At 62.9% G+C, this 22,559-nt stretch overlaps 3 protein-coding genes across 6 annotated transcripts; all 3 read left to right on the top strand.

The window, feature by feature from the left end:
- Positions 1-1,251: 1,251 nt before the first annotated feature.
- On the top strand, positions 1,252-6,904 carry TMC8 (transmembrane channel like 8). Of its 4 annotated transcripts, none has more exons than XM_058676422.1 (15): positions 1,252-1,617; positions 1,711-1,859; positions 2,028-2,177; positions 2,350-2,432; positions 2,785-2,921; positions 3,101-3,248; positions 3,396-3,566; positions 3,732-3,871; positions 4,501-4,589; positions 4,945-5,042; positions 5,132-5,315; positions 5,448-5,578; positions 6,018-6,176; positions 6,348-6,426; positions 6,595-6,725. In XM_058676422.1, exons 1-14 carry the CDS (start codon positions 1,478-1,480, stop codon positions 6,402-6,404), a joined length of 1,836 nt encoding a protein of 611 aa, XP_058532405.1. In that variant the 5' UTR covers positions 1,252-1,477; the 3' UTR covers positions 6,405-6,426; positions 6,595-6,725. The 4 variants fall into 4 exon arrangements, with proteins under 4 accessions (XP_058532405.1, XP_058532403.1, XP_058532404.1 ...); XM_058676420.1 differs by having other exon boundaries at positions 1,253-1,617; positions 4,501-4,624; positions 6,595-6,904; XM_058676421.1 differs by having other exon boundaries at positions 1,253-1,617; positions 6,592-6,723.
- Positions 6,809-17,726, top strand: C17H17orf99 (chromosome 17 C17orf99 homolog). Its single transcript, XM_058675721.1, has 5 exons — positions 6,809-6,872; positions 14,889-15,203; positions 16,531-16,800; positions 16,880-16,976; positions 17,539-17,726. Exons 1-5 carry the CDS (start codon positions 6,809-6,811, stop codon positions 17,543-17,545), a joined length of 753 nt encoding a protein of 250 aa, XP_058531704.1. The 3' UTR covers positions 17,546-17,726.
- Positions 17,727-18,903: 1,177 nt separating this feature from the next.
- SYNGR2 (synaptogyrin 2) lies at positions 18,904-21,035 on the top strand. Its single transcript, XM_058676423.1, has 4 exons — positions 18,904-19,052; positions 20,067-20,304; positions 20,489-20,628; positions 20,703-21,035. Exons 1-4 carry the CDS (start codon positions 18,954-18,956, stop codon positions 20,898-20,900), a joined length of 675 nt encoding a protein of 224 aa, XP_058532406.1. The 5' UTR covers positions 18,904-18,953; the 3' UTR covers positions 20,901-21,035.
- Positions 21,036-22,559: the final 1,524 nt, after the last annotated feature.

The raw sequence follows: 22,559 nt of genomic DNA, 5'->3' as shown, positions 1-22,559 counted from the left end.
CGTGACCCTCTCCCGCCCGGGCGCACCTGCCCCTCCTTCAGGCCGCGCGTTCGTGCCCTCCCTGCAGCCCACACCGGCCCCTGCCTGGTGTGGGGTAGGGGGTGGGCAGTGCCTGCACCTGTACTGGGCGTTTGTAGGACTCAGTTTCCCCAAGCGTCCTCTCCGGTTCCCCAACACTGGGGACCCCTGTCTCCTGCCATCCATACATAAATACACACATCCACCCACACCACCCCGCTCCCAACGTACACAAACACTCCACCCCTCTTGTTGCCCCATCCCTGCAGGGGCCGGGCAAACGGAACCCCGACACCCCAGCTTCACTGAGCCGGCGAGGGGGAACTGCCAGCCTGACGAAGCCTTGCTCCCCGCAGGGCCTCCACAGAGCAGCCTGCCTGCAAAAGAGCTCCCACCCACCCCCAGCCACTGGAAGAGGGAGAAGCGGCATGGGAAGGCAGGACCCCCATAAACTCCTGCCCCAGGACTCGGGGGCCTTCTAGCTTGGGGAAGCGCGAACCCAGAGGATTCCAGAGCGCTGGCGGCGGGCACCAAGTGGCGCCTTCCCCACGGCGCGAAGTTCAGAAGTAGCGCCCAGGGCTGCAGCACACGCCCCCTGGCCTACCGTGGGCACGTGCACACTCTTGGGGTGGCCTGCGGAGGGCAGATAAGGGGACCTTCCAAGGTCGGGAGGGCTCCCGGGGCCAGGAGGGGGCGGGCCGAGGGCGCGCGGGAGCTGTGGGTGCAGCCCCCAACAGCACCGAGGCTGGGGGCTCCGAGCTGGGAGCCGCCACCGCGTGGCCGCCGTGACCCCCGTTCTCGGAGCCTTGGAGCCCGTGCTTCCCACCTGCGCCCCGTGCCCCCGCGCCCTACGCCCTGCGCCCTACGCCCTGCGCCCCACGCCCTGCGCCCCTGGCCACAGGAAGTGCCGCTGGGGCCTCGGTGGGGAGCAGAGGAAACTGTGAGGCGGGGGCAGGAAGGAGGGAGAGAGAAGAGGCTTGGGGAGCTAGGGTTCCTGTCTGGTGACCCCTCCCCTTGGCTGCCTGGCCGCCCAGCCAGGCCTGGCGGGAGCAGCTGCGGGGAGGAGGTGTCCTGGGAAGGTGAGCTGGCTGCCCCGGGCGGTGGGCAGGAGGCTGGTAAGGGTGGGCCTGGAGGCGGGGAGGGTCTCCTCTAGCTGGGCTCCTCTGAACCCTCCGGGGAGAGAAGGAAGCCGGGAAGGGTCCTGGCCTGGTGGATCCCAGGGAGCTGTCCAGTTCGCCCCAGGGCAGGGTGGCCTGGGAGGCTGAGGGCACAGCAGGCCTCGCTTTATGGAGACCCACCTGGCAGACGGGTAGACTGACGCCCAGGTCCTGTGTCTCTGTGAGGCACTGAACGCAGCCCCGGAAGCCAACAGGAGCCCTCTTCTTAGCTTCTGGCCACGCGTGGCCAATACCCTGAGTCTCGCCCCCAACCTCACAGCCGGTCTCCCCACACTGACAGCATGATGCTGTGGTCAGAACCGGAATCGGAGCCGGAGCCGGCGGCCGACGCACTGTGGGAGCAGGAGGTGGTGCGGCTGTGCGCCTCGCGGGTGCCCCTGCGATTGCTTCCCTATGCCATGGTGGACAAGCGCCTCATCCGGTGGGTGTCGGCCCCATCAGGGTGGGAGCCGCCCGTCGCGAGCGGGCCCGGGGACTGGAGGACTCAGGGGCGCCCGTCACCACCCCATGCCAGGCAGCTGCGGGAGCCCGAGGGGGCGAAGACCTCACGCTGGCAGCGGTGGCGGCGCGGGCGGCAGTTGGCGGCGCGGCGCCTGCGAGAGGCAACGCGGCGCCTGGCCCGTGGCTTTGGGCTCTGGGAGCGGTCGCTGTACGAGATCGGAGGTAAGGGCCACTGCCCGGCCCGCCCCCACCAAGTCGCCCCTTTTGCGCGACAGGTGCATACCCTGGCAGGAGGCAGCGCGTCCCTGGCGGGCGGGCAGAGGCCCTGCGGGTGCAGGTGCCCCGCCCTGCGGTTCTCACTCCAGACACCCTCTTCCTCCCCACCCCCAGGCCTCTTTGGCACCGGCATCCAGGCCTACTTCACCTTCCTCCGCTTCCTGCTATTCCTCAACCTGGTGACCCTGCTGCTCACAGCCAGCTGCGTGCTGCTGCCCTTGGCCTGGCTCCCTCCACCGGACTCGGGTCCCACCCCGAACCTGAGTGAGCCTGGGCAGAGGCAGGAGGAACCGGCTCCCAGATCTTCCCCCTCCCCACCATGGCCTGCCTCTGTCCCAGAGGGGGTCTTGCAGCCCCCACTTCCGCCCAGGCTTTCCAGGGTGGGGGTTGTGTCTTAGGGACCCTTCTCCAGCAGCGTGTCCCCCTCCCTCCACAGCCCTCCAATGTCCCAGCCGCCCCCAGCACCAGACCACTGTGCCCCAGTTCCACAATCTCTTTTGGAATGTGTTAACCGGCAGGGTGAGTGGGATGTGTCCTGACCGTGGTGCAGCAAATTCCAGCCCCAGAAGACCCTACCCTGCAAGTGCATTTGGACCCCTAGGGGGGTGGTTTCCCGAGACAGGCCCATGGGGAGCCTTGTGCCTAGCTTAGGGCCGTTGGTCAGGCTCCCGTGGTCCTGGGAGTACGGCTGGGATGTGAGGGACCAGAGTGGGTGGGCCTCCTGGTCCATGCCTCAGAACTGTGCGACCCTGAGCCACTTACCCAGCCTCTCTGGTCCTCTGCGAACTGGGGACGGCTGCAACCTGTATGCTGGGGATGCGGGGAGGCCGTTGTGTCTGTCCCTGCCCGGTCAAGTCTGTCGCCCTCCCAGGCCTTCAACAACACCTATCTCTTCTACGGCGCCTACCGCGCAGGCCCGGAGAACCAGTCGCCCTACAGCGTCCGCCTGGCCTACCTCCTCACCCCACTGGCCAGCCTGCTGCTCTGCTTCTGTGGAACCCTGCAGCGGTGAGCCCTGAACCCCCAGATGGCATCCCTCACTCCCCTCCCCTGTGACAACCAACGTGCCTGTCCCCCCTGGGCTGCCACCGGCCATTCTGCCCCCCAAGACCCAGGGCCTGGCAGAAGCTGAGGCTGGAGGAGGAGGCAGAGGCGCCCATCCCAGCGCCCTGGTTTCCCGCCCCCAGAATGGTGAAGGGACTGCCCCGGAAGCCACTGCTGAGCCGGCACTACAGGGCGCCTCTCAGCGCCAAGGTCTTCTCCTCCTGGGACTTCTGCATCCGTGTGCAGGAAGCCGCCATCATCAAGAAACATGAGATCAGCAATGAGTTCAAGGTGAGGCCTGCCCCTCCCTGGGGGTCCCGGCAGGGCGAGCCCGCCCTGAGGAGGGTCTCCCCGCCCCTCCCTGGGGGTCCCGGCAGGGTGAGCCGGCCCTGAGGAGGGTCTTCCCCTACACACCTGTCGGTTCCATCTTCCCTGCAGGTGGAGCTGGAGGAGGGCCACCGCTTCCTACAGGTGCAGCAGCAGTCGCGGGCCCAGAGGGCCTGCCACCTGCTCACCCACCTGCGCGTCAACCTCCTCTTCGGGCTTCTGGTGGCCGGGGCCATAAGTGCCATCTTCTGGGCCACCAAGTACTCGCAGGACCGCAAGGAGGTGCCAGGCTGAGTCAGGGACATTTATTTAATCCTGAGGAGGGGAGGAGGGCAGACGCTCTTTGCAGGCTGGCCAGCAGCAGGCAGCCTCTGTGCCTGTACAGGCAGCCAGCGCCTCGCTCAGTCCTGGGGCTCAGGCCACCCCACCACCTGCCTCTTCCTGCAGGAGCCCCTGTTTGTGCTGCTGCAATACCTGCCCCCCGGGGTCATAGCTCTGGTCAACTTCCTGGGGCCCCAGCTGTTTGTGTTCCTGGTGCAGCTGGAGGACTACCCCCCCAACACCGAGGTCAACCTCAGCCTTATCTGGTGAGCGTACCAGGGCTCAAGGTGGGAGACCCCTCATTCACCAGTGCACCCCCAGGACACACAGCCTCGGGCACCCAGGTGTCAGGGCTGCTCACAGCCCTACCGCCAGTGTGCACTGTGCCTGACCACCTCGAGGGGCCACAGCCCATCTTCCCGGGAGACCCAGCATTGCACATGTAGGAAACCCAGGAAGTGGGCACCCACATGGCCCTTACCTCGACGGCCCCCCACCCCAAGACTCATGTAGTCTGGACTGTCTCTGGGACCCATTCGACAGATGAGCAAACTGAGGCTCCTTGGGTGAGGGGCTCCATCCAGATTCAGGCTGAGTGCCCGAGGGGTACATGCTCCTCTGCAGGCCTCCTGCACCCCCAGGCTCTGCCATGTCCTGCTTCCCCTTCTAGCCCCTCTCCCATCCCACCTGCCAGCCCCTGCATGCTCCAGCCAGCTCCTGTGGCCCCCGCCACCTCCCACCATGTGGCCCACAAGGTGGCGTCAGCAGGCCCGAGCAGGCAGTGACGGGGCCGAGTTTCCCATTTAGACGCAGGACCCTTTCCCATGAGTCCCGTGGAGCCGGCCTGCGCAGCCTCGCCTGCAGCAGGTGTGCCTGACCAGGGCTCCGCCCGCAGGTGCGTGGTGTTGAAGCTGGCCAGCTTGGGGATGTTCTTCTTCTCCCTGGGCCAGACCGTGCTGTGTGTGGGTGGAAACAAGACCAGCTGTGAGTCCTACGGCTACAACGCCTGCGATTACCAGGTGCCTGGGGCCCTCCCTCCCTCCCCCTGCAGGACCCTGGCCCTCGGACTCACGTCCCACCTGGCTGAGAAGCTGTGCAGGCGGCCACACTGCCACGTGCCTCTAGGGGGCGCCCCGCCCCATTCTGTGTCCTGCAGGCCGTGGGCTTGGCTGGACCTGGCCTGCGCTGGTGCTACCAAGGACAGGACCTGTCTCCAGGAGGGCTCCTCGCCGTGCTGGGGGAGGAGCCCGTTCCAGTGTCTTCGGCCCTGTCCATCTCCAGGGATGAGGCGGCCTGGGCAGTCCCTGAATGGCCGCAGGACCCCTCCTCTGCTCTGCAGTGCTGGGAGAACTCGGTGGGCGAGGAGCTGTACAAGCTGATCCTCTTCAACTTCCTGCTGACCGTGGCCTTTGCCTTCCTCGTCAGCCTGCCCCGGAGGTGAGCCGTCTGCGCCGGTGGGGTCACTCCTGCGAGTGGGGGACGTGGCCGCGGCCTTCATGCGTGCCCCCTGCTCCGTGCTCCTCCAGGCTGCTGGTGGAGCGCTTCTCAGGCCGGTTCTGGTCGTGGCTGGACCGGGAGGAGTTCCTGGTGCCCAAGAACGTGCTGGACATCGTGGCGGGGCAGACAGTCACCTGGCTGGGCCTCTTCTACTGCCCCCTGCTGCCACTGCTCAACTCGGTCTTCATCTTCTTCACCTTCTACATCAAGAAGGTGCCGTTGCTGGCTGGGAGGGGTGTGGGCATCCTGCCTCTGCCGCGTGCCCGGCACACATGTACCGTGCACAGCGCCAGCCCACCGGGCCTGCCGGGCGCTGACGGGCCCACCTCTCACTGCCTTCCCCAGTACACGCTCCTGAGGAACTCCAGGGCCCCGCGGCGCCTCTTCCGTGCTTCCAGCTCCACCTTCTTCTTCCAGCTGGTGCTGCTGCTGGGCCTGCTGCTGGCCGCAGCGCCCCTGATCTACGTGGTCGGCAGGTGAGAAGTGGGGCAGGCAGCAGGACTGGCAGGGGCAGCCTGAGGGGCAGCAGGACTGGCAGGGTCAGCCTGAGGGGCAGCAGGGCTGGCAGGGCAGCTTGAAGGGTGGTGGGGCTGGCAGGGGCAAGCTGCAGGGTGGCAGGGCTGGTGGGGCAGGCTACGGGGCAGCAGCAGGGTTGGCAGAGGCAGGCTGCAGGGTGGCAGGGCTGGCAGGGGCAGCCTGAGGGGCAGCAGGGCTGGCAGGGGCAGGCTGCAGGGTGGCAGGGCTGGCAGGGGCAGGCTGCGGGGCGGCGGGGCTGGCAGGGGCAGGCTGCGGGGCGGCGGGGCTGGCAGGGCAGCTTGAGGGGTGGTGGGGCTGGTGGGGCAAGCTGTGGGGCAGCAGGGGCAGCCCCTACAGAGACCACGGATACTGATCGCCCTTCCTGCCATCTCTCCACAGCACCCACTCCTCCTGGGACTGCGGCCTCTTTACCAACTATTCAGCCCCCTGGCAGGTGGTCCCCGAGCTGGTGGCCCTCCGGCTCCCACCGCTGGGCCAGCATGTCCTGCACTACCTCGGCTCCCACGCCTTCGGCTTCCCCCTGCTCATCCTGCTCAGGTGGCTCAGGGGGCTCCCACCGAGGGCAAGGCACAGGGCGGGGAGGGGGTGCAGGCCCAGGTGCTTCCCAGGAGCCAGCACAGGCCCCAAAGGCCCACGGCCTGGGGTGCACAGGGAGGCAGCCTGCAGAGCAGCCACAGCTGCCTGACTGCGCCCCCGGTCTGTCCCCAGCCTCGTGCTGACCGTGTGCGTGTCCCAGTCGCAGGCCAATGCCAAGGCCATTCATGAGCTCCGGAAGCAGCTGGTGTGGGTAAGGGGCGGTGCCGCTGGTCGATGGGCGGGGCCTGGGCTGGTGGGTGTGGCCACAGGCTGGCGGGGCGGGGCCTCGGGCTGGGGGCGGGGCGCAGCAGGTTGCCGCCTCTACCGCCACCTGGTGGACGCAGGCGACCCCAGCCACCGGCGCTCGCTCCCTCAGCAGGTGCAGGAGAAGTGGCACCTGGTGGATCACCTGTCGCGCCTGCTGCCCGAGCAGGGCCCGGAGTCCCCTCTCTCCAGGGCTTCGCGCCCACACTCCTTCTGCCCTGGATTTCCGTGCCCAGGCTCGCCCGGTCCCAGGCCCCCCGGACCGGAACCGACACCCAGATTCCGCCTCCCCAGCGGCAGGGAGCTGTAGCGACAACCTTCGTCCTGCCATGGCTGGCCTTGGCAACCTCGCACTCCGTGTCGCTGGTGACCCCCGCCTGTCGGGCACCCTGGGTCTGGGGCAAGAACCATCAGGGACAGTGGGAGAAACATTTTTACCTCGTTCCTTCAGGGTCTGTTTTACGAATGTGTACTAAATGCATCTTGTGTTACTTTAACGGCCTATGAAGGCAGCTTCTAATATGCTCTTGTTGAGGTGTTTGCAAGTTGTCAAAATGTGAAGACCTTCGGGCTGACTGGTCATGCTGTGGGTGCAGCTGCCACCTGCCTGCCTGATTCCTGGCTGCTCAGCTTGCCATCCAGCCCCCTGCTAGTGCCCCTGGGAAAACAGCGTGGCCCAAGAGCTGGGGCCCCTGCCACCAATGTGAGACCCAGGTGAAGCTCCTGGCTCCAGGCTGTGGCGTGGCCCAGTCCTGGCCACTGTGACCATTTGGGGAATGAATCAGCAGATGGAAGATCTCTCTCTCTCTCCTCTAACTCTGCCTTTCAAAAATTTTCTTGTAAGATTTTATTTATTTATTTTTTTTTTTGTGAAGTCAGAAATACAGAGAGGAGGAGAGACAGAGAGAAAGATCTTCTGTCCGGTGATTCACTCCCCAAGTGTCCGCAATGGCTGGAGCTGTGCTGATCTGAAGCCAGGAGCCAGGAACTTCCTGCAGGTGTCCCCCACGCTGGTGCAGGGTCCCAAAGCCTTGGGCCGTCCTCAACTGCTTTCCCTGGCCACAAGCAGGGAGCTGGATGGGAAGATAAGCTGCTGGGATTAGAACTGGTGCCCATATGGGATCCCGGAGCATTCAAGGCTACAACTTTAGCCACTAGGCTACCGCACCGGAACCTCAAAAAAATTTAAATCAGAAATATCAGAAAATCCCAGCTCAATCACGGGGCCATCTGGATACCTAGTCAGGTGCCACAATGCCAGGCTCCGGCCTTATATCCCGGGGACTGCAGCCCACTTCCAGTGGTCCTGAGCCCCCGCCCCAGCGTCACATGAGCCCACAGCCCAGCAGCACACACTGGGGGCTGCTGAATGGCAGAGCCTGTTCTGGGGCTGATGAGCCTGCGAGGGAACAAAGGGCTCTGTGTGCCGTCCAGGGAGGAAGCTGGAGGGAGGCAGGCGCAGTCCTAAGTAGCCCCTTCCAGCCAGAATGGCCCCCGCCCGGCAGGATCAGTGCCACGTGGCAGCGGCTTAGAAACACAGGTTGTCTAGGCCTGGTGTTAGAGGGTGGTGGACTTGGCGTCCACCTGCAAGGCCAGCTTCCAGTCCTGCAGTGCAGGTTCCAGCTGTTCCACGTCCCATCCAGCTGCCTGCTGGTGCACCTGGGAAAGCAGCAGACGGCCAGGCACCAGGCCTCTTGTACCCGCACGGGACACCCGGAAGACGCTCTTCGCGTGGCCTCACCTAGCTCCATCTATTGTGACTGCTGGGAAAGATCTCTCTCTCTTTCAAATATATATATATATATATATTTAAAGATTTTATTCATTTTATTTTTTTTTTTAAGATTTATTCATTTTATTACAGCCAGATATACACAGAGGAGAGACAGAGAAGAAGATCTTCCGTCCGATGTTTTGGGATTAGAACCGGCACCCATATGGGATCCCGGGGCTTTCAAGGCGAGGACTTTAGCCGCTAGGCCACGCCGCCGGGCCCTATTTTATTCATTTTATTACAGCCAGATATACACAGAGGAGGAGAGACAGAGAGGAAGATCTTCCGTCCGATGATTCACTCCCCAAGTGAGCCGCAACGGGCCGGTGTGCGCCGATCCGAAGCCGGGAACCAGGAACCTCTTCCGGGTCTCCCACGCGGGTGCAGGGTCCCAATGCATTGGGCCATCCTCGACTGCTTTCCCAGGCCACAAGCAGGGAGCTGGATGGGAAGTGGAGCTGCCGGGATTAGAACCGGCGCCCATACGGGATCCCGGGGCTTTCAAGGCGAGGACTTTAGCTGCTAGGCCACGCCGCTGGGCCCTATATATATATATATATATATTTTTTTTTTTTTTTTAAAGAGTAAAAGCAATGCAAATTGCTGGCCTCATCCTCCTGAGCCAGAAACTCAACAAGTCTCTGTCCCCAGAAAATCCGACCCCTTTGCCCACCCCTTCCTGTGTGGGAGCTGCAGGCAGACAGGCTCCCACGCGGCACCACCTCATACCCCGGGAGAGCCTTGGGCGGCAAGCTGGGGCTGCCAAGCAGCCGTGCACCACGGAGGAGGTGGGTCTGCAGTGCAGAGGAGGGCAGGCCTGGGACCCAGGACACTCGTGAGAAGCAGGCCCATGGAGGGCAGGAGAGGTGCCGAGGAGATGGCCTCTCCAGCCTCCCACCCTGCCCTTGCCAAGCCCTTCCCCCGGGGCTGCCCAGACACTGCCCAGAGCCTCCTGTGGGGAAGGGTGCCCTCCCTCCCTCCCACCAGCAGGAAGAGCAGATTGGGCTGGGAACCCAACAGAAGCTGCTCCTGCCCCCATGGGAGATGGGGCAAGGAAGGGGGTGACAGCTCTGCCCCCAGGGTGCCGTCAGGACCTTGGAGTGAAGAAAAGACTGGAGGGGGGACCACCAGTGGCCCCACATACCTGCTCCCCTGCATGCACAGCCACCCCCAGATCCCACAGGCCACAGTGGGTCTCTGAGAATGGCCGCAGGAGGTCCCAGGACCAGCACTGCAACTGACCGAGCCCGAGCCAGGCTCTCTCCTGGGGTGGGGAGCTGGGCGTCCAAGGGAGAGACAGCCCTTCCCAGGAGGGACAGACGCGTAGACCTGGGCTCAGGCACCCACTGCAGGGCCAGGCAGGTAGCCACTAGCCTGGACCCTGTCTGCTCTGGGTAATGAGAAACTCAGGCTCTCCCAGCACACAGGTGGGGTGTGAGGAAGCCCCCCACCACTTGCAGCTCCCTTGGGCTGCTGCCTGGGCACAGCACCCCACCTCTGGGAGAACAGTACGTGCCTGGCCTGTGGTCAGAAAACAGCCAGTGAGAGCTGGCCCTGCCCCTACCACTCCCCTGGCCCAGCCCACCCCTGTCGTCCAGCCTGCTCAGGCCCAGCAGCCTGGGTCATCCTTGCTATGCGCCTCGTAACGTCACAGCTCGGGCTCCCAGGGACGGTGTGAAATTCATTTTGTTTTTGAGACTTATTCATTTGAAAGGCAGAATTAGAGAGAACAGCCAGGGCTGGGCTGGGCTCAAGTCAGGAGTGTCTTCCGGGACTCCTTTGTGGCTGCAGGGGCCCAAACATGTGGGCCGTTTTCCGCAGCTTTCCCGGGCACATTAGCAGAGATAGATCGGACTGGGGCGTCCAGGACTTAGCCAGCACTCACACGACATGCCAGCACATGCGGCCTCCACAGTGTGGCCCCAGGGCTTGAGTTGAAGCTGAGTTTAGCTGCAAGACCCAGCTTGGCTTTCCAGGGTGGGGAATAAGCTGTGCGGGCCGGCAGGCCATGTGGGCCCACCCCTGGGAGCTGAGGCCAGACTGCTCAGGTCCGGTTTATCTCCAGTCTGCAGGCACCACCCAAGGGGACACAGGGGCCCCAGGGTGGAGGACCAAGGCCAAGGGAGCCGGCAGAGGCCCCACAGCCACAGCCATGAGGTCCCTCTGGCTTCTCTGGGGGGCCGTGCTGGGTGAGCCCCCCGGGGGGCGAGGGCAGGGGCCAATGCCAGGTTCAGGAGGTGGGCCTGGAGATGTGAGGACCGGGACTCAACCCTGGCTTGCTGGGGGTGTAGCCCCAAGTCGCTCCAGCAGTGGGTCCCCCTCCTCACCCCAGACAGGGCAATGACTTCCAAGCCACAGCCCCACTCCCAGGGCTTGGTCTGGCCCCCGGCCCCAGCCCTCATCCACCGGCTTTTCTGACCCAACACCCTCTCTCCCAGCCTGTAGCAGGTGCTCCGTGGTGCAGGAAGATGGTGAGTAGCCGTCCCCTCCCCTGGCACACTGGCCAGGGTAGGGCTGCAGGCTGGGGACCCTGCAGGCCGAGCCCTCATCTGTGCGGGTGCCCATTGGAGATGCTGTGTGCCGACACACAGCCGGAACATTCTGGAAACCAGGTTGGGCCCCCTGGGATGGGGTAAGGGGAGAAGGGCAGGGTTAGCCGGCCAGTGTGGGGGCCTCCTGGGGAGGTGGCGCAAGCAGGTACATGACCTGGAGCCCTGTGGCTCCACTCCCCCACCCAAACCCACTGGAACCTCAAGACCCTGCCAGGAGGATGTGGCCCAGTGAGGACCCGGAATTCTGGGGACACCGGGGCCCAGCAGGTGGGGGGTCTCAGGCCTGAAGGAGGTTCCACTAGGATGGGATTTCAAGCCTTCAGCCCAGCCTCACAGAGCCAGGGGGAGGGTTATGAGGGGCCCGCAGCCCCTCCCTCCTCTGTCCCAGTGGGGTGGCCAGGCCAGAGTGGGGCATCCCCTGAGTTCCATGGAAGGTCCAGGTACAAATGTGGCCTGGGTGGCACTTGAGTGTGGTCAGAGATGAATTGTCATTTCCTCATTTGCTGTAAAAACAAGTGCCCTCCGAGTCCCACTACGGAAGAGCAGGCAGCTGGGTGTGGGGACGCGCCTCTGCCAGGGCCCCCCTGTGGTCCCGGGGATTGCCGGTGAATCACTCACTCAGTCCCTCTCACTGATGGCCTGTTCCAGGTGCCAAGGACCCACATCCCACCTTCCGGGGGATGCCCAGAGGGCCGAGGGAAGCCAGCAGGGCCAAGGATGGCCCTGTGCTTGGGGCGAGGGCCAGGCATCCCCGTGGCTGGAACCAGCTGCTCTGGTCACTGTGTTAGGACAGCTGGAGGCTGTGACCTGGGAAACAGATGGGGGAGGCCAGGAGCATGGGTGGGGAGGGGGTGGCAGGAAGTCCTGTCGGTGGGCATGGGCAGGCAGCTGGGGCCAGAGTGGGCAGGGGTGGAGTGGGAGATGTAGGAGCCGAAGCCAAGCTGGGGAGAGGTGGCCTGTGTGCTTTCTGAGCTGTGCCATTGCGGTAGAACCGGTGCAAGAATCAAGGCACTACAGGTGTTTCTGGGAGAGTTGAGGGTGGCCAGACCCCAAGCCCAGAGAGGGAGAGTGGCCACAAACACCTGGAGGGTACAGAGCCCCGAGTGGCCCGCCCAGGGCCAGGGGGACAGGTCGGGGCAGGCGAGGGCCTAGGGCCTAGGGAGGCTGGCTCCAGCAAGTGCAAAAGCAGCTGAGGGTGCTGGGGCCACAGGCAGGGAGCTGGCTGGGAAGCAAGGCTGCCAGGATTAGAACCGGCGCCCATGTGGAATACTGGTGCATGCAAGGAGAGGACTTTAGCTGCTAGGCTACCACGCCAGGCCCACAAATCCTATGTTCAACACAGAGTTGACAGGAGGGGGAGAAAGATCTCCCATCCACTGATTTATTCCCCAAATGGCCACGACCCATGGAATTGGGTCAGGCCCAAGCCAGGAGCCAGGGACTTTCTCCGAGTCTCCCACACAGGTGCAAGGGCCTGAGCACTGGGGCCATCTGCTGCTGCTTTTCCAGGCACTTTGGCAAGGGACTGGGTCAGAAGTGCAGCAGCCAGGATTTGAACCTGCGCTCCAGGATGGGACTCTAACACCACAAGCAGTAGCTTAACTTGCTACGCCACACCCCCAACCCACCTCCAAGAGAAAGACAACATTTACAACACCGTGTTGTTGTCATTGCTCTGTTGCATGGCCCTCTTCCTGTGCACTCGCGAGCCAGCCAAGGGCCTGCGACCCTAATGTGAGGTGCACCCTTGGGGTGTCCCATGGCCTCACGGGGTTCCCAGCCAGAGACTTCGCATTTCAGGGTGGGGTTCAGGCAACCCTGCACAGATCAGTGGAAGGTTCCACTGGCAGGCTAGCTCTCCAGGTGCCTGCCAGGGGCTGGGGCCAGAATCAGGAGCCTAGGGCTCTACCAGGTCTGGTCTGGGTGGGTGGCAAGGGCCTGAGTTCCTGAGCCATCACCTCGGGCTCCCCGGCCTGCGGGCCTCCGTGGGGAGCTGGAGTGGGGAGCCAGAGCAGGGAGCAGAACTCAGGTGCTCCTGGCCCAATGCAACCTGCCGCTGCGGGGCTGCTTGTTCAAAGTTGGGTCCCTGGGACCACCTCAGTCTCCCGAAAGGCCATTTCTTCAGCTCAGTTCCCATTTGTCGTGGAGACAAGGCAGGGTTGTCCCAGAGCCACAGAGGACACCAGTGTCCAGAGCTGGACCTAGGCCTGGACAGCATCCTTCGACAGGGAGCAACCAGGGCCTCGCCCATACAAGGAGGCAGGGAACAGGTGCCTCCGCCCCGCCCCAAGGGTGTGGCCTTTCAGTCCTGAACGACACCTTGTCATTTAAACATTCACCCAGCAAGAGTGTAGCAGAAATGAGAGTCTGCCCATCACATCAAGGCAGGGCAAGATGCACACATAGAACCACCAAAAGGGAAGTGGTGTGAACGCCCCCTGCAAGGTGCACTTTAAAAACAGGTCCCTCTGAGCACATATGCAAATCCAGCTGCTATTCACAGCCAGGCAAAGTTAAGGTTATTTCCCTTGAGAAGGGAGCCTAAAAAAGGAGGGGGCGGCCATCCTGGACCCCAACCTCTCCGTGGGAAGAGGGGTTGTGGCCCCTGGATACTGTGCTTGGAGTGCAAGGGAGAAGCCACCTAGGCCCAAGTGTGGTGCCGACGAGGCAGCTGGTCAGTCTGCAGGACCGGGCCCCAGAGACTGAATCTAATTGGAGATCAGGCTTCCCCTGGACAAGATCACAGGCTTTGCAGGGAAGCCCATTGAACAAATCCACCAGGGCCCAGTGCGTTGGCTCAGTGGTTAAATCCTCGCCTTGCAAGTGCCAGCATCCCATATGGGTGCAGTTCATGTCCCGGCAGCTCCACTTCCATCTAGCTCCCAACCTGTGGCCTGGGAAAGCAGTCAAGGACGGCCCAAAGCCTACACCCATATGGGAGACCCAGAAGAAGTTCCTGGCTCCTGGCTTCGAATCAGCTCAGCTCTGGCAGTTGTGGCCATTTGCGGAGTAAGCCAATGGGTGGAAAACCTGTCTTCTCTGTGTAAAACTGTCTTTCTAATGGAGACAAAACAAACGTTTAAACCAACCAACCAGTCTGTACCTGGGCTGGGGAGTAATCCTGGCTCCAGCTCAGCCGTGCAGACACTCTGCAGGAGCCGCATTGACATCAGGGACCTGGCTTGTGTCCCAGGGCTGAGGAATACCTGTTGGGCCTGGCCCCACTGCAGACATCTGGGGTGTGAACCAGCAGGTGGAAGATCTCCTGGACTCTTTCTCCCCTCTATCCCACAAATATTATTTTTAAGTCCACACTTTATTTTTTTTAAAGATTTATTTATTTTCATTACAAAGTCAGATAGAGAGGAGGAGAGACAGAGAGGAAGATCTTCCATCCGATGATTCATTCCCCAAGTGAGCCGCAACGGCCAGTGCTATGCCGATCCGGAGCCAGGAGCCAGGAACCTCTTTCAGGTCTCCCACGCGGCTGCAGGATCCCAAAGCATTGGTCCTCGACTGCTTTCCCAGGCCACAAGCAGGGAGCTGGATGGGAAGTGGGGCTGCCGGGATTAGAACCGATGCGCATATGGGATCCCAGCGTGTTCAAGGCGAGGACTTTAGCCGCTAGGCCACGCCACCAGGCCCAAGTCCACACTTTAAAGATTTATTTATTTGAAAGGCAGAGTTACAGAGAAAAAGAGACTTTTCCACTGGCTGGTTCACTCCCCAAATGGCCACAGCAGCCAAGGCGAAGCCAGACCAAATCCAAGGGGCTGGAACTCCATCTGGGTCTCCTAAGTGGACACTCCAGGGGCTCAAGCGCTTGGGCCATCCTCGGCTGCTTACCCAGGTGCATTAGCAGGGAGCTGGATGGGAAGTGGAGCAGCCGGAACTGGGGTGTGGCGCTATAGGAGCCCACTGCGCCACGAAGCCCACCCCAACTCACCACACTCCCACATGGGCTGCTTCTAGCTGCTGTGCCAGGCGTGTGCGTGCACGTGGCTCCGAGAGGTGGGGTGGACTCACCGCGCCCTGGGCAAGGCTGTGCCCAGCTCCAGCGGCTCCCTCCCTTCTATCTCCCAGCACGCGTCTTGCCGGCGGACACCCCGGACAGCTCCATCACCTATCGAGTTCTGGAGGTTTACCCCAGAAGGTGCCTTGTGCTCATCACGTGCCATGTGCCCCAGGCACCCCCACCTGTCACCTACACCCTCTGGGGGAGCGGGGACATCCTGGTGACCAAGAAGGTGGTGACGACTCCCGTACCGGCCTCCTTCACCGTCAACGTCACTCTCAAGTCCAGTCCGGACCTGCTCACGTATTCCTGCCAGGCGGCCTCCAGCCTGGGCGCCCACGCACGCAGCGCCAGGCTCCAGCTGTACTGGGAGCTGTGGGCCAGTGAGCAGTGGCTGGGGGCTGGGGGGACGGGCGGGAGCTCCAGGGAGGCGGGGGGGGGGGGGCAGAAAGGGCTGCCAGCTCTTTACCACTCCTGGTGTCCCTGGGACCTTGGTGCAGGGCCTGCCTCACATATACCTGGGTCTTTATTGGCCGAGCCTGGCAATGTGACATAATAAATTGAATGTGCAGGGGTCTTGGCGAGGTGGTGCAGTGGGTTAAAGTACTGCTTGTAAACCCTGCATTCCCATTGGAGGCCCTGGGTTGCATCGCGCTGAGGGTCAAGCTCTCTGTTCATGCCCTGCCTCTGGGAGGCAGCAGGTGACGGACCGATGAGGTGGGCCCGACACCCAGGTAAGGGACCAGGATGGAACTCCACGCTCCAGGCTTCCTCCTAACTCGGCCCTGGCCCCAGGCTGTTGCAGTTAGGGAAGGAAGCAGCAGGTGGAAGAGACTTTCTCTCTCTGCCTTTTAAATACAGAATTAATAAAAATTGAATTTATTTTATTTATTATTTTTATTACAAAGTCATATATATATATATATAGAGAGAGAGAGAGAGAGAGAGAGAGCGCACACAAGACAGAGAGAGAAGAGGAGAGACAAATATCTTTCATCCGGTGATTCACTCCCCAAGTGACCGCAGCGGCTAGTGCTGAGCCGATCTGAAGCCAGGAGCCAGGAGCTCCTCCGGGTCTCCCACATGGATGCAGGGTGCCAAAACTTTGGGCCATCCTCGACTGCCTTTCCAGGCCACAAGCAGGGAGGTGGATGGGAAGCGGGGCCGCCAGGATTAGAACCGGTGCCCATATGGGATCTTGGCACGTTCAAGGCGAGGACTTTAGCTACTAGGTCATGATGCTGGGCCCTAAAAACTGAATTTAGGAAGCCCCAAATGTGAACCTGTGTGGTCTTTGCTGCCTGACTGCCTGCAGGTGGCAGACAGGGTCAAGCCCCAGTAGATGGGACTTTTTAAAAAAGTAAAAATGTGTTTATTTATTTATTTAAAGAGACAGGGAGAGAGCTTCCATCTGCTGGTTTACTCCCCAGAAGCCTGGAACAGCCAGGTCTGGGCCAAGTGGAAGCCAAGAGCCAGGAGCTCCTTCCGGGTCCCCCACGTGAGTGCAGGGGCCATCTGCTCTTCTCCCAGGGGCATCACGGCGAACTGGCCCAGAAGCAGAGCCACCAGGATTTAAATTGGTGATTTGACAAGAGATGCTAGGGTTGCAAAAGCAGCACCCTAACCCACTGCCAGCCCCCTGCCCTTACCCTGGTCAGCGAGGGATCTCAAAACCCTCATCTTTGTTTTTGTACCCTTCCCTCCGTCCAGAGCCCGTGTCCCAGCCACAGGCTGTCTTCGTCCTGCAGGACAGAGGCTCGGGCCCTGAGGTGGGGGTGTCCTGCTGGGCGTCCTCGGGCAGCCCCCCTATCTCCTACAGTTTGGTGGGAAAGGACAGACACATCCACAGCCAGCAGACACCGCCCCCCGGGCAGCCGGCCAACTTCTCCATCCCACTGGCCCAGGCGTCAGCTTGGCTCCAGTGCCGAGCCGAGAACGCTGTGGGCACCCAGAGCAGCGCCTTCACGTTACTGCCGCCAGGTAAGGGGCAGGCAAGGGAGGTGGCAAGGGACAGCTCTGGGCAGAGGGAAGCCCCAGCCACCTGCCATCTGCCTCACAGGGGAGCTGCCCGAGGGCCCCGCCTTGGTGCTGGCTGGCAGCCTTGCCTCCATCACAGCTGTCACTTCCGGGATGCTGGGCTGGACCATGTGGACCAGGTAGGGCGCAGGCGACTGGGAGGGCATCAGGGCAGCAGGTTGTCGGGGAGGAGGGGCAGCCTGCTGGGCAGTGGGGAAGGGAAGAGTGGCTGTGCCAGTGCCTCCCAATGGTGTACCTGCCCCCGAGGACTCGGCCGGCCTCTGGCTCCCTGTGGGTTGGAGGACACCTCTGTGGACCCGAGCTTCTGTCTTCTCTGGGCAAACCCACTTGAGTCCGTTTTTCCCCAGAGATGAAAACTGGGCTCCCCTTTCCAAGGCCAGGGCTTCCCTGCCATAGGGGACCAGGCCTTTGCGTCACCCAGCCCCAGGTACTTGGTGGACACCGCTGTGCCCACTTTCCCCTGCCCCCTTCCCCTTGGCCACCTTCCACAGGCTCTTCTCTGTTCCTGGCATTGCACCTCAGGGACTCAGTCTTCCCTTCTGTACCATGGGTACAGAGACTGGCTCCAATGAACTGGGATCAGGGCCAGGGTGTGTCCACTCAGGGTCAGAGCCTCAGGCCTCTCCCCGGCCTGGCCATGGGAACGTGTCCAGCCCACGGCCCCGACTCCTTTGTCATCAGGTTGTGACGGAGACATGCCTTGGCAGAGTCCTGGGGCACCCCATCCCTGTCCCCCCAACCACCCTACAGAAGGAGGTGAAGCCAAGCTGGGAGGGGGCGACAGGAAGTAGTCAACAAATCAAAGGAGCAGGTGGAAACCACCCTGCCTGCTGCTTTTAGCTGTTCTGGACGCCAACACGTGTGGCTGCTTGAGCCCACGCACATCGCCCGCCCCTCCATTGTCTCCAGCTACCCCCTAACACCTTCAATAAAACTCATCCAATGAAAAGCACTGGGTTATGCTGATCCATCCCCTGTGAACATAGGTTCGAGTCCCAGCTGCTCCTCTTGCAATCTGGAAAGCAGCAGAGGATGGCTCGAGTACCTGGGTCCCTGCCTCTGTGTGGGAGCCTGGGATGGACTTCTGGGCTCCTGGCTTTGGCCTGGCTCAGCCATTTGGGGAGTGAACCAGCAGATGGAAGACCTCTGTCTCTCCCTCTGTAACTTAAATAAAACTTTCAAGAAATAAAGGGAACTGGGTGCGGTGCCGTGGCCTAGCAGCGAAAGTCCTCGCCTTGAACGCCCCGGGATCCCATAGGGGCGCCGGTTCTAGTCCCGGCAGCTCCACTTCCCATCCAGCTTGTGGCCTGGGAAAGCAGTCGAGGACAGCCCAAAGCCTTGGGACCCTGCACCCGTGTGGGAGACCTGGAGGAAGTTCCTGGTTCCCGGCATCGGATCGGCGCAGCAAAGTTGTGCTCACTTGGGGAGTGAACCATGGCACAGAAGATATTTCTCTCTGTCTCTCCTCCTCTGCGTATATCTGACTTTGTAATAAAAATAAATAAATATTAAAAAAAAAAAAAAAAAAAGAAAGGGACCGTCTTCCTGCGGGGGAGGGGAGGTCCCCGGAGGTCCGAGGCGTTGGCTGGAAAATTCAGCACTAATGGGCTGTCCATCACCCGCGCTGACCCCACACCTGCTCCCTTCTTCCCGGTGGCCTTGGGCGTCAGTTCTCACACTCTTCAGACCCCCCCCCTTGGTGCACGTGTCCTCAGGCGGTTCGTCTTAGGCGAGAAGCAGGGCGTCCTCCTGCGACCCGCAGCCTGGCCTCGTGCAGCCCGTGACGGTGAGGTGGGACTGGTTTACACCCGCCCCTGCTCCCTGCCGTCCCGAAAAGCTCCGACTACGAAGCCCAGGGTGCACCGCGGGGGAGGCTCGCCCGGCCCAGCTCAGCGGACCGGGGGCCGGGGGCGCGGGGCAGGCGGGCGCAGCCGCGTCGGCGGGGCGCAGGAGGCGGCGCGCAGCCCGGCCCGGCCCCTCGACGCGCACCGCCCTTTGCCCCGGGCGCTGGCGGCGGCGCGGCTCCGCCCTCGGAGGCGGGGCGGCCGGGCGGTCCGGCTGGTTCTTCGGCCATCCGCGGCGGTGGCGGCGGCGACATGGAGAGCGGGGCCTACGGCGCGGCCAAGGCGGGCGGCTCCTTCGACCTGGGGCGCTTCCTGGCGCAGCCGCAGGTCCTGGCGCGCGCCGTGTGCCTGGTGAGCCGGCGGGAGGGCGGGCGCGGGCCGTTCGGGGACCCCCTGCGCCCCCGGGGCCCTGGGGTGGCGGGCGCGACAGGTGGCGGCGGCCCAGCGTCCCCGACCTGGCGCCGCGCGTGGGGCCGGCGTCCGGCGTCCTGGGCCCCGCCTTTCGCCCTCCTCGCCCCGGGTCTGGCCGTCTTGCTCCGCTTTGGCCCCGCGGCGTCTCCAGCCCCCCTCCCGGCCCGTGTCTGGCGCGGAGTATCCCGGAGGTGCGTTGGGGAGCAGGCCGGTGGCCCTGCTGGCAGGAGGAGGAGTTTGGGGCCGCTCCAGAGCAGGTGGCCCTCACACCCCGGCTTCCAGTTGGGGAATCACCTAAAGGGGGCTTGTTCGAGGCCACGTGGGGGCTGTGGAGTGCAGGAGGGCCTGCCGCCCACCCGAGGCATGGGGGTCCCATGAAGCAAGTCCTGCAACCCTGGGTCCCCAGGCCGGGGAGAGGGAACTTGCCATGGGAAGTGGAAAGCAGCTGGCTGTGGGCAAGTGAAGGGCGGACCGAGAGCGGGTTGCTGGGGCTGGAGCCTTCCCAGGGGTCCCCCACCCCCTCCCAGCCCGCCTGGGGGGTCTGGGCTCTGCCCCGGGCTGCGCCCTGTGGGCTGGGATGTCGGTGCCAGGAGGGTGGTGGGACAGCGTTCCCAGCCGGCATCCGCAGTTCCGGCTTGATTTGCAGCCGAGGGTGGAGCCTGTGTCTGCCAGGGCAGGGCCAGCCATCGAGCCGCACACCTGCCCTGCACCTCCTGGGCTGAGGGCCTTGGAGTTTGTGGAGATGAGGGAGTCCCCAGGCCGGGAATCCCCGGGGCAGGGGCCTGGTGCGGGTGGGGAATGGCCACGGAGGAGGTTCCCCGCCTGCCTGCTCCAGTGAGCCTGGGAGGGGCCGTGGGAGAGGGCGTGTCTGTGCGGTCAGGCCCGTGCCTGTGTCCCCGGCTGGGCTCGCCCGGCCACCAGGGCTCCCTGCTGACTGCCGCCCCCGGCCCCCAGGTCTTCGCCCTGATCGTGTTTTCCTGCATTTTCGGCGAGGGTTACAGCAACACCTCTTCGTCAGAGCAGCTCTACTGCGTCTTCAACCACAATGAAGATGCCTGTCGCTACGGCTGCGCCATCGGCGTGCTGGCCTTCCTAGCCTGCGCCTTCTTCTTCGTCATCGACGCCTACTTCCCCCAGATCAGCAACGCCACGGACCGCAAGTACCTGGTCGTGGGCGACCTGCTTTTCTCAGGTGCCTGCCCATGGCGTCCGCTCCGGGGGCCGAGCAGGTTGTGGGGGTCCCTCTGCACTCTGGCCAACCCTGCCGGGCCTTACTTGCGGCAGGACCTTGGTCCCAGGCCTCCAGGGAGACCCCCACTGCAGGCCTTGCTGTCCGGCTGTGGCACTGACCCCTCCTGCCCCCGTCCTCTCCCCAGCTCTCTGGACTTTCCTGTGGTTCGTCGGTTTCTGCTTCCTCACCAACCAGTGGGCAGCTACCAGTCCGGATGATGTGCTGGTGGGGGCCGACTCGGCGCGGGCGGCCATTGCCTTCAGCTTCTTCTCCATCTTCTCGTGGGTGAGGACGGGGCTCGTGGCAGGCTGTGGGGGCGGGCGCCTCCCTGCGCCTCCTGAGCCTGGTGTGCCCCGCAGGGTGTGCTGGCCTCCCTGGCTTACCAGCGTTATAAGGCGGGAGTGGATGATTTCATCCAGAACTACGTGGACCCCAGCCCAGATGTGAGCTCCGCCTACGCGTCTTACCCGGGCGCGTCCGTGGACACCTACCAGCAGCCGCCCTTCACCCAGAACGCCCAGAGCAGCGAGGGCTACCAGCCGCCCCCCGTTTACTGAGCAGCAGCAGCAGCCAGGGGCGCCCCAACTCCCTGCTGCCTCCTGGAGAGCCCCTGCCCTTTGGAACCCTGGCTGAGGCTGGCGGATCCCACCCAAGTGCCTGTGCCCGAGGAGGCTTGGCGGCCCCCAGGCACTCCCCACGGGCATTTTGTCTTAGGACAAGGTTGCCTGTGTTTTCTTATTTCCAGGGACCTCCTCACTCCCCCCAGCACACTGCCCTGCCTGGGCAGCCCCGGGCAGGAAGACCACGCCTTTGCATAGAATTCTCTGCCAAAGATGAAGTGCAGGGGGCAGTGGTGTCTCTGTGGCTGGTGCTGGGCCCTGGCCTGCTCACTCAGGTTCCATGCCTTGGCCCGCCCTGGGCCTGTGCTCAATGCTGCACCCTTGGGTCACCGCCCATGCCACCCATCGCTGGCTGCCTTCTGACAGCCATGGGGCTGGGAAATAGGGCTGGAGTCCATCCCTGGCTGCCCAGAGAGCACTTCCTCTTGCCTGATAACACCCAGCTTTATGTAAATATTCCCCCACTGCCCTGAAGGGGCTGGGCAGGGTGGTCCTAGCCAGGGTTGCCCCCTTGCCCTCCGGTTCTGTTAGACTGAATTGCAGATGGATTAAAAGGTTTTCTCATTCTGCCTCCACCATCTTTGGTTGGGCCCCGGTTGGGCTGGGAGGCGTGCCCTGGGGCCTGGCCTCCGGAGGTCCTATGGTTTGGGACCAATCAGAGGTGGAATCCCTTCCTGCAGACCTGGTCCCTGCCCGTTCCTCACTTGGCCTTCCATCAGCTGCTTAAAATAGCAGGTGCACTCAGCTTGTAAACAGACGGACTGTGTTGGGCTGCCCTGCCAGCAAGGGCCTGTTGCACCCTTCCCGGCACTTGGGGAACTGGCTGGGGCCCGCCCTATAACTGCTCCCCACTTCCCCTTTTGAGTGGCGACAGAGCTACCAGTCATGGTCAGTTTCAAAATCCAAGTATACACATGGGGGGTGAACTTCAAGACCCTGGTGTGGCCATTCCTCAGGGTCCCAGGTCAGGGAGGACAGCCAGACAGAAGCTGGGGGACCCCCAGGACATAGCCCCACATGTAGCGGGTGCCCCTGGTCTGTACCCAGCCTCCTATGGCCTGCATGGCCCAGCCAGGCAGTACTTGGCTCAGGCTGCGGGTGTTTCCTGGCCAAGCCTTAGCCTTGAAGCCACCCCAGCTTTCCTGCCGGAGCCTTGGGCTGCTGCTGCCCACCCATTTTCTTAGAAAAAGCAATATCCCAGCTGCTGGCCAGTCTGGATCCAGGTTCCTAACTCTACTGGGGTCTCCCGGGTGGGTGGCAGACTCAGGCTTTGGAGCCAGCAACCTTCCAGGGTATGTGTTATCAGCGAGTTGCAACTGAAAGCCAACCAGGGCTTGAACCCAGGCACTTGGCCACGGGGGTGGGTACCTCGAGCAGCACCTGAAGCGCTAGGCTACACCTCCTGATGCCCTGGGGAGTGGCCAGTTAAGAGGTCAGTGGGAACCCCCCATCAGCGGGGGAGGAGTCCTGGGTCACACAGAAGCACTCCCACAGCAGCTGGCCAATTTTAATATTTGTTATTAAGTTCATAGGCGTGATGAAAGGGCAGACCCTGGCTCCTCCCCCACACCCTCCTGGGGCCCATGCCACCAAGGG

The sequence above is a fragment of the Ochotona princeps genome, chromosome 17 (genome assembly GCF_030435755.1).
Source record: "Ochotona princeps isolate mOchPri1 chromosome 17, mOchPri1.hap1, whole genome shotgun sequence".
NCBI lineage: Eukaryota > Metazoa > Chordata > Mammalia > Lagomorpha > Ochotonidae > Ochotona > Ochotona princeps.
This window is presented reverse-complemented; position numbering and strand designations above follow the sequence as displayed.